The 16462-nt window shown below is 47.0% G+C and overlaps 1 protein-coding gene across 2 annotated transcripts; it reads right to left on the bottom strand.

Moving 5' to 3' along the window:
• Nucleotides 1-241: 241 nt before the first annotated feature.
• On the bottom strand, nt 242-16140 carry PGLYRP3 (peptidoglycan recognition protein 3). 2 transcript variants are annotated; one of them, XM_055359686.2, is made up of 9 exons: nt 15831-16129; nt 13805-13900; nt 11693-11800; nt 10246-10447; nt 8116-8234; nt 7023-7175; nt 5576-5774; nt 2278-2396; nt 242-1275 (listed from the first exon to the last, which is right to left on the bottom strand). In XM_055359686.2, exons 2-9 carry the CDS (start codon nt 13857-13859, stop codon nt 1097-1099), a joined length of 1134 nt encoding a protein of 377 aa, XP_055215661.1. In that variant the 5' UTR covers nt 13860-13900; nt 15831-16129; the 3' UTR covers nt 242-1096. The 2 variants fall into 2 exon arrangements, with proteins under 2 accessions (XP_055215661.1, XP_004026768.4); XM_004026719.5 differs by lacking the exon at nt 11693-11800 and having other exon boundaries at nt 15831-16140.
• Nucleotides 16141-16462: the final 322 nt, after the last annotated feature.

Below are 16462 nucleotides of genomic sequence, written 5' to 3'. Positions count from 1 at the left end.
GGACACAGCCCTGGCCTGACCCAGAGAAGCACATGCTCCCTGCCTTCAGGGTGCTCTTGGGGGACATGGACATGAGACCCTAACAATACAGCCACCATTACAGAGAGACGACCAGAGCCAGCTCTGAGCCTTGGACTGGGAGGGAACAGGAACAGAGAGAATGCTGGTGGGATGGGGACACTATCCAGGAAGGCTGCCTCAGAGGGAAAGTTCCGAAGCAAACTGGCAAGGTGAACAGGGACCTGGGTCCACTCATTCATTTATTCATCCATTTCTTTAACAAACATCTGTAGAACATATTAAACTCCAAACACTGCTGAGGAACTGAGGATAGAGATGAATAAAATAGAATTCCTCCCTTAGAGAAACTTACAACCCAGAGGAGAGGACAGACATATCTATAAATCATATCTATAAATAATTACAGCCCTTAAGTAAGGGCTGCATCCAAATATGTACCAGTCCATGTGTGAGCAGAGAGGAGGGGTGGGCACACTGACCTAGGTCATGGGTGAGGGATGAAGGGTGGGGGCTTCCAGGCAGAAAACAGGGAAGGCTCACCAGGCAGAGGTGGGGAGAGGGAGAGAGAGAGAGACAGGGAGAGAGAGAGAGACAGAGAGAGAGTGAGAAAGCAAGAAAGAAGGTGAAAGGAAGGAAGGAAGGAAAGAAAGAAAGAAAGAAAGAAAGAAAGAAAGAAAGAAAGAAAGAAAGAAAGAAAAAGAAAGAAAGAAAGAAAGAAAAGAAAGAGAAAGGAAGCAAAGAAAGAAAGAAGAGGAGACAGGGGTTGGGGGGAGAGAGAGAGAAATGCCACAAGGACCAGCCCATTGTCTCGCCTGACTGAGGAGGTAGGTGCCCGGGGGAGAGGTAGGTAAAGAGAGGGGAAGTCTGAATTCAGACCAAGAGGGCTGTGAATGCCCAGCTGTGAGGTTTGGGGGCTCCTGGAGGATGTTAGCAGGAAAGGACATGACCATTCAAACCTGAGAAAGGATGGGCTGGCAGGGGAGGGGGACACAAGGTGCTGAGCCAGCTTGGCTGGTGAGGGTTGGAGAGACCCGGCAGGGGAGGGAGGGCAGTCTCATAGGGAGTGGGGCCTCCTTCAGTGCTTGAAATGAGGCCAGGTGCTGATGATGTTATACAAAGCCTGCCCAGGGGACAGGATGTTGACCACGTCACTGTGACCCATCAGCAGGTAGTTTGGAGTCAGGTACCCCTCAACCACGGCACACTGGATCAGGTCCTGGGCCACCTCCAGCGCTGCAGCATTTGGAGGCTTTTCTGCAAAACACATTTTCCCCATCAGTCATTAGGGGCTCAAAGTTTCCTGATTAGGGAAGGGACAAGCACCTAGATTCCAGTTTCTTTCTTCCTCCATCACGCCCCATTCCGCCATCACCATAGCCAACACATTTACGTAAATTGTGGCAATCAGGCACAAAAAGAAAACAAGGTCATTGCTTTCTCTGATTCCTCCGTGCCAAAGTTTCTTCCAGAAGGTTAAAAACTGCTGTGGAGGGGGCCAGGCGCAGTAGCTCACGCCTGTAATCCCAGCACTTTGGGAGGCCAAGCAGGCGGATCACGAGATTAAGAGATCGAGATCACCCTGGCTAACACGGTGAAACCCCATCTCTACTAAAAATACAAAAAAATTAGCTGGGCGCCTGTAGTCCCAGCTACTCGAGAGGCTGAGGCAGGAGAATGGCATGAACCCGGGAGGTGGAGCTTGCAGTGAGCCGACATCACGCCGCTGCACTCCAGACTGGGAGACAGAGCGAGACTCCATCTCAAAAACAAACAAACAAATAAATAAATAAATAAATAAATAAATATAAAAAACTGTTCTGGAGGAGAACTGCAGCACAACACACCACTTCTGAGCAGGTATAAAGCAGATACAGCACCAGTGGGCCGCCCACTGGTTTTCCATAACAGGCAGTGGTGCTCCCCAAAGTGTTGCCATGGCTAACAAGAAAGGGGATGCATTTGCCAACTGAGCGATAAAAGCACTGAAGTTTGCAAAAGACGTTTCTCCCCTTGCTCCATGTTTGCCTTGGATATAAAGCAAGGTGGAGCTGGGCATGGGGATGGGTGGATTTGGGGGTAAATGCTCTGTCTGAAAGGGGATCCTGGTGACATCCTGTATTAAGAGTCCACTTTAAAGCTAAAATGTTCCATTCACACTGCCAGGCACTACAGGGCTGCCTTTCCTGCCATGCTTCCCAGACATGCCGCATGGTCCTTCAACCCCCAGCACCCCTCTATCCCATGCTCACCCCTTACCTACAAAGTAGCCGATGAAGGCAATTCCTAGGGCAATATCGTTGAATCCATAAGTGTGAGAGCCTTGGATGTGCCATCCAACCCCTTCATACACGCCACCATCCTGGCCCACCAGGAAGCTTAGGTCAGGAAAAGAAAATGAAGACAGTCACTCTGGGAAACATAATTTAAATACTTCATTCACTCCTTCAACCACTCATTCATTCTTTCATCCATTCATCCGATATTGACTGGAGATCTCTTATGTGCCAATGTGGACAAGGACAGAAAACAAAACAAAACAAAACAAAAAAATACCACAATCCATTTCGACCTGGCCTTTGTTCCCATCACACCACTAAATCTGACCCCTCCAAGGTGAGCAGTGGCTTCCTGGCACTAAGTACAATGGACACTTACTTTACTTCTAGACTACACTGACCCTGTTGACCACTCTCTTAAAATGTTCCCTTCCCCGGGCTTCCACAACCACACCCCTCCTTGTTCTCCTCCTCCTGCTGCTCCCTCAGGCCCCTCTGCCACCCCACCTTACCTTCCTCAAACATGGTGCTCCTCCGCACTCTAGTCTAGGCCATTCTCTCACTCAACGTATTCGCCCTGGACAATCATTGCCACAGCTTCAAGTACTACCTTCAAAAACAGTCCAAGCAAACCCACCTTCTTCTAAAATTTATCCAGCTAGAAAATTGGACAACACCCGGAATGCCTTCTACCCCCTCACTCAGCCCACCTGGTAACCAATCATGGCTTGTCAATTGTATTTCATACACAGCTTCTAAATTCCTCCACTTCTTTCTAGACCAACTGCCACGATCCCACTGCAAGTCACTGGATCACTGCAATAGCTTCCTGCCCAGAGTTTTGCCTCCTTCCAACCCATTCTTAAAGTAGCACCCAGAGTGATTTTTCTAAAATACAAATCCTATCATAGAGCATGACCTCCCAAATAGTCTGCAGCTGCCTTTCAAATTGAGTCAGTCTCTGTGAGTCTGCTATGAGGCCCTCCGCGATGTGGCCCCTCCCAGGCTTTCCCACCCTTACTACTCACCACTCCTCTCTTTCAAATCTATTTGTAATGCTCTGTCTGAACCCCGGGCCCTGGCAAATACTGTTCCTCCTCACCCAGATACTCTTCCTCCTTCTTTGCCTGAATAAACCCCACTGCTTATCCATGTCCCAATGAGGATACTCCTCCCTCTAGAAGCCATTCTCAGACCCCAATCACCCCCCACAAAGCCTTGATTAGAGACTCATCATATACATTATCCTGTTCTGCATCCATCACAGTGCTCAAACACTTTGACTTGTAGTTACTTGTTAGCCCTCCTTCTCTCCTATCTATCAGTGAAAGTTGTCAGAATCAAAATGGAGTCACTTGTGTCAAACTCTAACAAAAATAAATAAAGCCAGGAGGTTGAGAAGGGTGGACCCTCATGCACACAAGCCTACAATAAGAACTAGCACAAAGACTCTCTGAAGGACTCTTACGCACACAAGACTGTAACAAGAACTTTTGCCAAAAACTTTCAAAACTGCAGCTTGTTACTAGTCACAAGCTGAAGAACACTTGCCCAGCACACTGTCTCCACTAATGAACTGGTGTCACCTCCTGCGATAAGTGCCAATGTTCTCCAGTGTTCCCTTTATTTCAAAACAAACAACGTACACTTTTCCCTTTTGCCTTTAAAAGCTTCCCCTAGCCTGAACCTCTTTGGATATGCCTATGGTTCCTGTAGCATGCATATCCCAGATTTGCAAATTCCCTTTACACTCCCAAATAAAATACTTATCTTTATTCTCTTGCTTTTGTTTTTGTCTTTTTCAGACAGGGTCTCACTCTGTTGCTCAGGCTGAAGGGCAGTGGCACAACCATGACTCACTGCAGCCTCAAACTACTAGGCTCAAGCGATCCTCCGTTTCAGCCTTCCAAGTAGTTGGGACTGACTACAGGTATACATGCCACCACACCCAACTAATTATTTTATTTTTTTGAAGAGATGGGGTCTCCCTATGTTGCCCAGGCTGATCTCAAACTCCTGACCTCAAGCAATCCTTCCGCCTCGGCCTCCTAAAATGCTGAGATTATAGGCATGAGCCACCGTGCCTGGCCAAATTAATCATCTTTGGAGAATCTCTCTCTGTTTGTTGTTAGATTGATATATCTTGTCTAGCACCAGGCATATAGTAGCTATCCAATAACTATTGATTAAAAAACTAGAAAATAATGTGTGAGTGGGTGCTTTGTCTTGATTACAGTCCATATCAGGGTTACAGGTGACATATCATGAGGCTGGAGCAGAAGGATATTGCAACAGGTTTTGAAAAGTCAAGGAACAGGGATCGAGTCTCTAAAGACTGAGTGAAAGAGGAAAACAAACATTCCCTCACCTTCTGGCATTTTCCATGTGGAATTTCCAGATTTTTAGTCAATTTCTTGTTACCTGTGCTAAATAACCATAGAAAGCCTATGGAAAATCCTGCAAAGTGAAGCAAGAGTTCCCTCCTGTTTGCAAAGGCTGCTTTTAAAACAGGAGTTAAAAGGAGAGACAGTAGGCCCAGAACAACACATGTGCAAAAGCACATCTACCTGAGACTTTGTAAGATTTTTTGTGATTAAGTCACAGATGAATAATTGAAATACATTATACTCTAGCCCTAAATCCTTCCTTTGAAAATTCCAAGACATCTTCCAAGCAGCTCCTTCTACTCCATTAGTTTAATGTGTTTCTTTATTACAGACCTGGCATTAAAGGTACCAAAAGAAAATGTTTTGATCTTGCTCCCTGTCTTCAAACAGATAAAGCATTGTCCCTATTGTAGAGATGAGACAAAAGAGGCTCAGAGAGGTTAAAAGTTCCTACATCTATAAAATGAGGTAAGTAACACCAGAGGAATAGCAGGATTCTAACATCGGAGAGAGCAAGTTTGGAGCTGGGCAGACTGAGATAGGAGTGAGCAAGGCCTTTGTCTCTGACAGGTTAGAAGGGATTGCATTAAAAAGGTACAACCCTTCATGGCCTTCCCTGAGGGTATCACAGTCTTGCTTTATCACTAGGCTTCTAATGCCTTCTTTTCAGAATCTTCCCAACCACTTGTGGAGATACGTCCAAGCGAGGTAACTGACCATTAGCTATGCTCTGAATGATCCTCAGCCCAGTCTTGCAAAAATAAAATATGATGCCTTATGGAAAGCACCCAGCCCAAAGGAGAGGCTCAGGAAACATCAGTTCCCTCCCACAGCCTTCCTTCCTACAATCCTGAAGAAAAAGAGGGTTCTCTTGGCATTGATCCCACTTACTGATATCCAATGTCACAAAAGTTCCGTGTGTCCATGTGAAAGGACTGTATGTTTCGGACGACTGTCTGGCAGTCTGTGGATACAGTGCAGCTTGTGCCAGCGGTGTGGATGATGATGACGTATTTGGCTGGGAGGTTCATTTTAGGGCAGTGTGTCTCTCTGGCTTCCCAAGCAGATCGTTTGATGATGTTGGGGCAAACTGTGGTAAAATGAAAAGCCAAGGAAGTAGGAATTTTTTTTGCCTCTCTGTGAGCAATCACTCAACTCCAGGCTGGATTATTCCTCAGCCTCTCCCAGGCCTCCAGCACCCACGGGCACATCCTAATGTAATATCAGCTTTGGGATTCTGGGGAAGTCCAGTTGGGAGGTTTCTGATTCAGATGGCTGGAGCCAAGGGGCTGAGGCAAAAATCTACAGGCCTGATACCAATAGAAATCAGTGTATAAGCAGAAGGGAAAGGGCTGTGGGTTATACAGAGGCATGGTCATTGTCTTCAAAAGACCATGCATTGCAAATATATATGCAGGTATATGCGCTTATGTAACAGGGCTACTACGCAGAAGTCAGTGGACTCTCCGAACTGATCACACATATTTGGAAACAACTTGAAATCTAGAAAGAACTGTACAAATATTAAGAAATTATCATTATTGAAGATAGTGCCTGTCCAAAAGCAAGAAACATTTTATTTAGAGATTTACAGTTTTAAAAAGCTAATTCTAAAAATATCATTGATCCCAAGAAAAGGTCCACTAGCAGGAGTGCTTATTAATTTGACTGGTTTTAGATTGCTGCTTATTCACTTCAAAATAGTGCATTATTTTCATTACTCAGCTTTTTGTTATATGCACTCTGATGTCAGCATCATCTGTGAGCACAAGCTTTTCTCCGAGCTGTGGCTGTGCTGTGGCCATGGCTGGTTTTTGCATTTAGAAAGGTATGTAAGCTTATGTATGTCCTTCATGTCCCCACATAATAGACACAACTGTGTATACATGTTAATCCCACTCCATTCCCACTCTATTTTTCTCCATAGCTTTTATGCCATCTAACATCATATACATTTCGTTGTTATTTTGTTCATTTTCTGTCTTTTCTCACTGAAGTACAAGCTTCCTGAAGGTGAAGAGTTTCATCTGTTTTGTTCACAGTTGTATGCTCAGTACTTAGAACAGTGCCTGCTATGCAGTAAATATTTGTTGACTGACTGAAAATCTGTGTACATATGTATTTGTTTTAAGAAGTCTATGGCTATCTCATTCTGATGGGATGGAGAGGAGGCCAGGAAGATGCCCTCTCAGAATTTTCCAGATCTCAAAGTAGGCATGAGACGTTCTTAGTCCCAGAATCCCATGGGGTCTAACAGGAAAAAGCACTCCCAAACATGACTCCCAAACATGGCTAGGTGGTGACGAGGAGGAGGGTGAGGTGACATGGAGGGTCTTACCCTTCCTGGGCATCACTGGATGTTGAGGGTCCAGGCAGGTCTCTTCTTTCAGAAGAAGTGGCTGAATATACCTGGGCGACAGGTGACCCTTCTGGATGGCATAGGAGATCAGACCCTCTGCAGCTGATAAGGCAGCAGGGCTGGGACTGCTGCCTTAAAGAGGAGGACAGGGAGCACAGAAATGTCAGTAAGAAACTCCACCTAGACCAGACACCTGCAGGAAGGATGATATGACCACTTGAGCCTGAATAACTGGATTGGAAGAGAGGAAACTGGTCCAGTTGCCAGAACAGAGTGCTAAGAGGCAGGAAACTGCCTAGATCTCTTAGCAGCCAAGGTTGAAAACTTCTTCCAAGAGCCAAGCTAAGACTTTATCCACTCCATCTCTAGGCAGAAGAGCTGGAAGGCAGTGAAGGATACATGCAAAGGGAGGCCCACCTGACCAAGTCAGGTGTGCACTAGCACAGGAGAAAAGGCAACCAGAATTTACTCATAGCTCCCCTGACCAGGTGTGCAGTAGGCTCTTTATATCTGTTAACTCATAACTCTCACAGAAAACCTCTGAGAGAAATGCTGTTACCTAGCCCCAGCTGTCAAATGAGGATGCTGGCAGGTGCTGGTTCCATATGTATTATTTCTCAACTCCATCCCTGTTCTGTGCTTTTCTCTATTTTTCTAGGGGCTAGAAGCCTGCAAATTATACCTCCAGATTTCCTTGCCTGCTGCCTTCTGGTCAGTTTCTACCAGTGGAAGAAACTGGAATAAGAGATGAGCCATGCTTCTCTGCCTCTGGCAGTCACAGCATCTATGTCAGACAACCTCAGACTTTAGAAGTGACAGCAATAACCGTGAGCTCAAGCAATGCCCATGCAAGCTTCAGCAATATCACAGGAGTACAGACCAGTAAAGAGAGGCAGAGGACAAAAAGTATGCATGTCACAGGATCCAAAGGAGAAAAGAACTTCAAGAAAAGGGTGATCATCAGAGAAGGTAAGTATGATGTAGGGTGAAAAGATGAGTGTTGACACTTGGGAGTGGAGGAAGAGAGTGTACACAACTCTCCAGCACAGGGTCCGCAGGGAGTGACCCTTACCTATCTTATTGCCAAAGAAGGCGATGCCCAGGGAAATGTTGTTGTAGCCCTGGGTGTGCAAGCCTTGGATGCTCCAGCCAACACCTTCATACACCCTGCCATCATCCCCAACCAGGAAGCTGACAAGAAGGAAATAATGATTTTACTGCAAATCCCCATAAATGAAAACCTCTCACTGATCCTCAAAAGGAAAAGGGGTTCTGGAGGCTCATAAGTAAGTACTATGTTCCAATAACATAACAATGGGACGTGCAGAATAACCAGTTTTAGACCTCCAAGAGACATGGGAATATATTTTAATTTTTGTTGGGATTTAGCTTGCATGTGTTTTCCAGAACCTCACTTTAAAAATACTCATTTGGTTCAAAGTGGAATTTGACTGCATGACACTCAAGGACCTGAGGACATTAGTCCAACGCTTTTCAAGAGCTTAAAAATTACTACATGCTTTTAAATTATAAGACCAAACGCTTGAACATTCTCTAAAACAATTATACCAGATTCAATAGTTCCTTTTGAATTGATGTTTTTCTTCAGATTCTCTTTAGGAATTTCCTTAAGCTCTTCTTTATCATTGAAATGTGTTTAGAATGTTCCTTTTTCACATTTACTTTTTAAATCAATTTTTTATTCTACTTTTTTTATTCCTGCCTCTTTATAATTTCTCTCTTCCACTTTCCAATCAGTCTTCAGAACTGATGTTTTCACAACTTTGCCGTATTCATCTTTTAATAGAACATGAGTTTCCACAGCAAACTGAACACAGAAAGAACACCTCCCTTAGGTCAAGGAAAGACCCTGAACTGAGTCAGGCCGACTTTCCACCCTACACCGATGTCGACCTGAGGAATGGGTGTGGAGCCTGGTGTGTCCACCCCTTCCCTGGCTTTGCTGCCATTACTTTCACAGGTTCCTTGGTCACTCCTGCAGCACCCTGTGGTTAGTACAGTGTGAACAGTCCCTTACAGCTACTGTCAGCTGCATTGCAAAAACTGGAGATTGTCAAGTTGTCACTGTAGAAACCTGACTTAGGGATGCAGAGGCTGAAATAACTTAGGAATACAGTGACCAAACCAGACAACACAGCAGCGACAACAGCAGGATGGTGGAGGTGCTGGTGGCAGGGGCAGCAGGTGAGTCATGGTTGACACGGCATGCCCCATGGGCAGACAGGGAAGACCCAGCCATCCCAGGGGTGCTGGGGGCCAAAACCAGGGCCTGCAGCTGCTCTTATTTATTTGTGTTTAAAAATAAATAAATAAATAAATAAATAAATAAATAAGAAGACTTAGATTTTCCTTTCCAAAATGGATAATTCAGAAATTATTTATGTTTGTCTTCAGAGTTCAGTGGGGGACAGCCCCATTCCCACTCTCTCTTTCCCTCTCCTTCTACATGTGTCTCCTCATTCTTGAGGCTAAGGGAGAAAAGGTTCTGGGCTTCCACTGATGATCCCCAGAGCAGAAACTCAATGCACAGTGCACAGCTCCTTCATGCCCTCCCTTGTTTCTTGCGGGTCTCTCCTCCCTGCCATTCCCAAAGCCCACTCTCCCCGGTGGGGTCCCCGGACTTGCTGTCAGAGTGGTCTTTCAGGGTAACAAGTGGGACACTGCTTCCCAGGTGCGAGTCCCTGTGAGGTGGGGAGGAGCAAGGGCTACACTGGCAGGTACTCTCACACAGCTCTGGGTACATGCTTCCTCTCTCTGAGCAGAGCTTTTAATTCCCCCAAACCATGGCTTTCCCACCTGTGAAATAAGGGTAGGAATATGGGTAGGAACCCATTTCTCAGAGTAGCTGGGAGGGCCAAATTGGGTGATATTTGTGAAGACCTCTGTAAACTGTAACGTTTCATGAGTTCCAAGGGCTCAGTTAAAACTGCAGTTGTTACGTAACCTTCCTTGCTTTTTCACAGGAGCACCAGAATCGAAAGCCACTGAAATAAGTGGCTTAGAGTCATCCCTCTTACAATCCCCGAAGGATTCAGATTTTGTTTGATTCCCCTTTTACCATTTCTATTCATTACAAAAGCAATGTAAATGAAGCGCAGAAAATAAGAGCCACAGAGAAGGGGAAGTGGGAAGCACCCCGTGACTTTGGATGTGGGCCTCAGGGACTTGGCTAGCCTCTTACTTGTACGCCACGTCGCACCAGCCTACGGTGTAGACGGAATGGGACTGCAACCCCCGCAGCATCTGGCTGCAAACGCTCTGCTGCTGGCACTGCATCCCTGGGAGCTGGTCTGTGATGATGTAGGCCACAGGCAGGGTCAGCAGGGCCCTGCAGGCGAGCGGTCTTGCCCCCCACTCCTTGCGGGAGATGATGGTGGGAGTATCTGTAGGGAAGACCACAGAATGGCACATAGCAGGTCCTGCCCATCTTCCCCCAACAGGTCGACCATGTGCCCTGACCTCTCATGCTCAGGCCCGGCCTGCCCCATGCGTGGGAGACACCCTGAGGGAGCCCTTCACCCCCAAAGCCCCCTCCTTCTCTCCACTGTGGCTGAACCGTTGCCCAGACACACGCTGCACTCAGCCTGGGAAGTCGTGCCGCCTTGTTCCCAGACAATCTCTCCTTGTCTTTCCCTGAAGGGCAAATCCCATCCCCTACTGCCCCCTGGCCTACATGCTCCCCTCCTTCAGAAAGCACCCCAGCCAACCCCGCCGCCCACCCTGGGGCTCTGAGCTGCCTCCTTAGCCCAGAAGCCTGAGGATGCATTTTCCTCACTGCCATTTGCCCTGGTCTAAACTGTGTCTCTTGTCTTCCCCTCCCCTAAGAACCATGACTCTCTGAAGGAAGCTCTATCAGTCTCCTCAACTAGGGACTCCAGAGCCCACAGGAGGCTCCATAAACACGGGGTCTGCACCTCTTTCTTCCGGGCGAACACTCCCTAGCGGCAGGGCTGTGAGATCCCACCCGCCGCGGCAGGCTACCTGAGGGCTCCCTTTCTCCATTCTCATCATGGGAGCCCCAGGAGCGCTCTGAGGGACAATGGAGACACTGTCATGCTGGAGCTGGGAGTGGAGGACATGTCTTTTCTCTCTGGGTTTTTTCTCCTTCTCTCTCTTTCTCTTTTTTTTTTGAAATGGAGTCTCGCTCTGTCACCCAGGCTGCAGTGCAGTGGCGCGATCTCGGCTCACTGCAGCCTCCACCTCCCGGATTCAAGCAATTCTCTTGCTTCAGCCTCCCGAGTAACTGGAATTACAGGTGTGTGCCACTATGCCAAACTAATTTTTTGTATTTTTAGTAGAGACAGGGTTTCACCGTGTTAGCCAGAATGGTCTCGATCTCGTGACCTCGTGATCCACCCTCCTCGGCCTCCCAAAGTGCTGGGATTATAGGCGTGAGCCACCACGCCCAGCCTCCTTCTCTTTCTTCATTTGAGTTTCTCTTCTTTTTCTCTCCTTAGGCTGAGGAACTCCCCTTTGCCTAAGGACTCAGGATGATCCATGGGAGTGGTTGGAGACAAACCTCTTGGGATTCCTCCCCACCCCTTTGACTTTCAGCCCAGACATTATCAAGTCCTGAGAAACATTTCTGACCACTTAAGAAGCCCCAGCCAACCTCCAAACCGCCTCACCATTGCGACCCTTGTGAATGAACTGTGAGATGCTGACAAACAGGTCCATAAGCCTCTGGGACAAACCTCTGGCTTGGGTCTCACTCCGGGAGAACTGTGGAAAATCCCCTGCAAGAGAGCACTGGTGCATTGGTGCACTCCTTGGAGTGCACATGGCCAGCAAGCTCAGAGGCTGGGCCAGACATCCCACTCCGCAGTGCACAGCCTCTCCTCCTCCCCAGGTCACCTAACGTCTTCTAGCAAGCACACAGAGAACCACAGAAGTCTCTGGCCTTGGCCTGCCTCTGCCTTCCACATCTGCCCAGAGAGGCCTTTGTCCTCCCACCTCCCCCAGCCTCCCTCCATTCCAGGAGCACTGCAGTCTCGCCTGCTGCCTTATCTGGGCAGTGCCACCTTTCCTGGTTCACTGGCAGACCTACTAATCAAACCGTCAGTACCCAGCAGAGTGTCACATACCAAGACAGTTGTGACATGTTGAGCTAACACACATGTCTTAATCACCTATTGGTGCCAGACAAGGTTCTTGAAACAGAAATATACAGATCATTGTGACCGCCTTCAAAAACTAGATGTTTTAGAGACATTTTACTGTGGATTAGCCACCGCCAGCCTGTCCTTATCCCCCATTGCTCCCATTCAGTACCAGGGCTCCTGGGAGCAGTAGCCAATGGCAGCAGTGACATTGTCAGCAACCCCACCTCCCACAGACCAGCCCTGTGGTTACAAAGCACATCCAAGGATGCTATCAGAATCGTGGCTTAAAACAACTTCATGAGTTAAGCAAAGCAACTATGCTGTCTATACAGAAGGGAAACCAAGTCTTAGGGAAGTTAGGTTACTTGTCTAACATAACAGAGGTTTTAAGCATAGATTTAGATTCCAATCAGAATCTCTGACCCCGAAGACCCTGTTCATAACAACTGTACTCTGCAGCCTCCCCAAAGTTGTCAGATGAACTTGGGTTAGTCACTGCCACAATGTGACCTGTTTCTCTTCCTACAAGACAAAGTCACTGAGGGTCTCCACCATGATTCTGAGGTTCTGTCCTTCTGTGAAATCAAGAGCAAATACATGACCAGGACACTAAGTCCAAGGTGTGCTGGAGAGACTGCTGAGGACAGGAGCCCACCTCAGCAGGCAGAGGACCTAAGCTGGGCTGTGAAGCGGACACAGAGGACTGGGGAGGGGGAGGGAGGAGCCCAGAGAGGACACTTTACAAATGAAACCCACAGGACTCTCAGAGTGGAAGAGCAGCCCGCAGGCCAACACTGACACCTGGCAGGCAGGACAGGGGCAGGGCAGGAACCAGGAGGCAGGGATGAGGACCACACAAAACTCCCTGCTTTGCTTGGGCAAGTTAATTTCCCCATCAGGGCCTCAGCTTCTCCATTCATACAATGAAAGGCCTGTGAGTTTCTCTAACACTAACTCCAGGTAATCCCATTAAATTTGCTGTCTGAGTAGCAGAGGACAGAGAGAAAGCTATACTACATTTTTCCTTCAGAAGGGGGTCTGTGTATGTAAGACAAACTGAAAAACATGTCATATTTAAGAATCACCAAGCTCACTTTCATTTTAATTCAACAGCATTTGTTTAATGAACATTGCTATGTGTCTACTCTTATGTGTATAATGATAAGAAATCTTTTTAATCTAGAGAAAGGGCATTGCTACTCTTGGGGAATTTGCTTTTGTTTACAAATGTAGACCCAAGTGCTGGGTTTAACTATGACTGGTATAATAATGATGGTGATAATAATTAAATCATAGCTACAAATTACCCAGCACTTACTACTTGGGCATTGTGCTAAATGGCGCACACTTGTGATCTAATTTAATCCTCAAAAACAACTCTAAGAAATGAGCAATATTATCCTTTCATCATGGGAGCAAATAAGATTCAAAGAAATTGAATAACTTGCTGAAGACCATAACAAAGGGCAGGCAAGGATTTGAAAAAAATCTGTAAAGTCTAGAACAGGGCTCCAAATTGCAAAGCTACACTATCCACTAACAAAGTGAAAGCACTTGGATGGGTTTCTATTATTAAACTTGAGAACGGTCTTCTCTTGCTCATCAAAAGCACTTCTGATACAAGTAAATAAAACTTACCCCAAGCCTGGACACCCAGAATGAAGAAGGCAAGAAGCCATGGCAGTGTGCCCATGTGGTCCCAGGACTCTGACCGGGAGAGTGTCGACGGTGGCCCTGGAAGAGAGGCTAACAGTTAACGCAACCATGCTAACTCTGCAAGTGGAGCACCCACCTACTATGTGGCACCACTGTCTGCCTCCCCTACCATCCTGTGGCTTCCTGAGGGCCAGCACCTGGCTCAGGCTTCTCAGGGCCCCTTAAACACATCAGGTGCCCAATAAATGTGAGGGCACTAATGGCTATGTCTAGCCACCAACTCCCCACCCACCTCCTGTTGCCCTGGGCAACTCCTGGTTCCTCATAGAAGCGCAGTGCCTGATCTTAGGCCTTTCAGGGTAGAAAATAACAATTTCTAAAATCCTTGAGGTAGCTGTTATGAAAAAACACTGTGTATGTATTTTCATATCTAGTGGTGCAATTTCATATTTGATTCAATTTTTATAGGTAAGAACATTGAGGCTCAGATGGAGTGAACTACAAGCAGAAGCAGGCTTGGCTTCGCCCCCTGCACCATTTGAGAGTCCTAGGTATGTAAAGTCATTCAATTCAGTCATCTACTCTGCAAAGATCCCTGACAGTTGTTCGACTAACCTTTTCTTTAGTGAGAATCATAATAACAGCTACCACTTACTGACTGCATTCTGTGTTCCGAGGTTTTTGCTGAGGACTCCATGGATATTCACTAAGTAGTCTCACAATGACCTATGAGACCCGCACTTATCATCAGAACACTGGGCCTCAGAGAGTTTGAGTCACTTGTCCTAAGTTTCCCAGATAATAGGGTCAGAGCCAGATTCATACCCAGGTCTGTCTGACTCCAGAGCCTCTGCCTGAAACTTCACAACCTGTTTGAGTTTCTGATGGATGTTCTCAATGTGGGCCCAAGAGGTTGAACTACAGGATCACTATAGTCTTTTCCAGCTCCAGGAATCTTTCCTGCTCTTTCAGGTAGAAGTGAATTGCTTACTCATACTCAGACTGAAACTTTAGCTCTATGAGCTACCACCCAAAACATCAACTTTCCCCCCAATTTTCCTACTGAGAAAATATAAAGTGGAGTTTGAAACAAAATGGGATAGATCATTGCCCTCCAGGGTTTTTAAACTGCAATCAGCAGTCCCCAAATGGAAAATTTTTAAAACAATGTCTTCAGAGTAGAGCATGTGGAAGCCTCCTGGGTCAGGACAAGCAACCACTTAGCAGATAACACCCAGGATTCCATTCATTCAGGAAAACTGCAGTGAAGACAAAATGAGCCAATTACAAATGAGGCAGGCACCTAATAAATATAAGGAAAAATGTTCAGCCTCCCTCGTTAGTTAAATGAGAGGTAAGGATTCACTTTCCCAAGATTGAAGCCCTGTTAGGAGCTGGCCTCCTGCAAAGCTACTGGAAGCCACTATCAATTCTGGTTTGCACCCTGGTCACTTAATCACTGTGCTTCCACAACCATGAAACGTCAGTATGGCAAATCCTGCCCCAAGCTGGTCATATCATACATCCAAAATATCAAGGCTTCAGCCCAGTCCCTGACCTTGCCAGAGACAGAACTGATAGTGTCTCCAATCCACACCATGAACTGCAAACACTAAGCTGGTAGGATAAGCTGGAGCCAAGGATTTACCACCTTGGCTCACATTGCTGTGCATCCTGTATACTGAAAGAAACGTTAGACCAGGAGACAAGTGAGACATAATAGATAAGAATTTAGGGCTCTACAGAAAAGGAAGAAATTGGGTAGGGGTAACCTCAGAACCCACAGCCTTGCCAAGAAAGATCCAGCAGTGGTGAAACCAAACTCATCTAGAAGAATTTAGAATGAAGAAAATTTTCTTATTTGGAGAAAGAGTTCCAAAAAAGGAGATCAGGGGAGCTTTCCCTACCATGTACACATTTTAACCCTATAGACTTCAGTCCCATTGCTGAATGAAGACTTCTAAAGAAACACACACACACACACACACACACTCAAACTCACAGATACCTGTGGGTTCTGTGCTGTTCCAGCACAGCAGGTCAGGGTGCAGTCGGCTCGCCCCTGATTGGCCAGCAGCTCCTTCCCTTCCAGACTTGGCCTCCAGGCCCTGCCCTTCTTCTCCAGCTGGTGCCTCCTCAGGCCTTCACTCCCCCTGGCCCTAGAGGGCACTCCCTCCCTGGGAATGGAGCACTTGGGCTCTGGCTTCCCAGAGAGAAGAGGAGAGCCCAGGATCCCTAACAAAAGATGGAAGAGAAGAGAAAGGCAGAGAGCTGAGGCTCCAAGCCAGCTCTGTTTACAGCACCCAGAGAAAATTAAGTGGGAACAGACCCAGGCTGAGAGCACTTGGGGACCCGCCCTGTGAATAAGCCCAGGTAGCTCCTCCCTGGGAAAGGGCGTGATTGCCCAACACTCCCTGAGTTCCTTCCTCATCCCCAGCCCTTATGTCTTGTAGACCTGGGGTCCCGGGGATCCTGTCCCTGACATCTGGGAACTTCCTACCAATGAAGATCTATCTGTTCCAGGTTCCACTGGAGTCACCAGCAGGGGCAGGAGGAAGGGACAGAAATTGAAAGGCACATTCCCAGGAGGCAGCTAGCAATGTGTCACCACTAGAACTTATTCTGACCCTGTAGCTATCA

The sequence above is a fragment of the Gorilla gorilla genome, chromosome 1 (genome assembly GCF_029281585.2).
Source record: "Gorilla gorilla gorilla isolate KB3781 chromosome 1, NHGRI_mGorGor1-v2.1_pri, whole genome shotgun sequence".
NCBI classification, from domain to species: Eukaryota; Metazoa; Chordata; class Mammalia; order Primates; family Hominidae; genus Gorilla; species Gorilla gorilla.
The sequence above is the reverse complement of the archived record's forward strand: the minus strand, read 5'-3'. Positions and strand labels throughout refer to the sequence as shown.

Excerpts from the sequence above, each read along its gene's own strand:
- PGLYRP3 (XM_055359686.2), bottom strand. The coding sequence starts at position 13,859 with ATGGGCACACTGCCATGGCTTCTTGCCTTCTTCATTCTGGGTGTCCAG. Across the intron at positions 7,176-8,115 it reads CTTCTTTGGCAATAAGATAG|GCAGCAGTCCCAGCCCTGCT; the intron begins GTAAGGGTCACT and ends CTCCTCTTTAAG. Across the intron at positions 1,276-2,277 it reads CTTCATCGGCTACTTTGTAG|AAAAGCCTCCAAATGCTGCA; the intron begins GTAAGGGGTGAG and ends TGTGTTTTGCAG.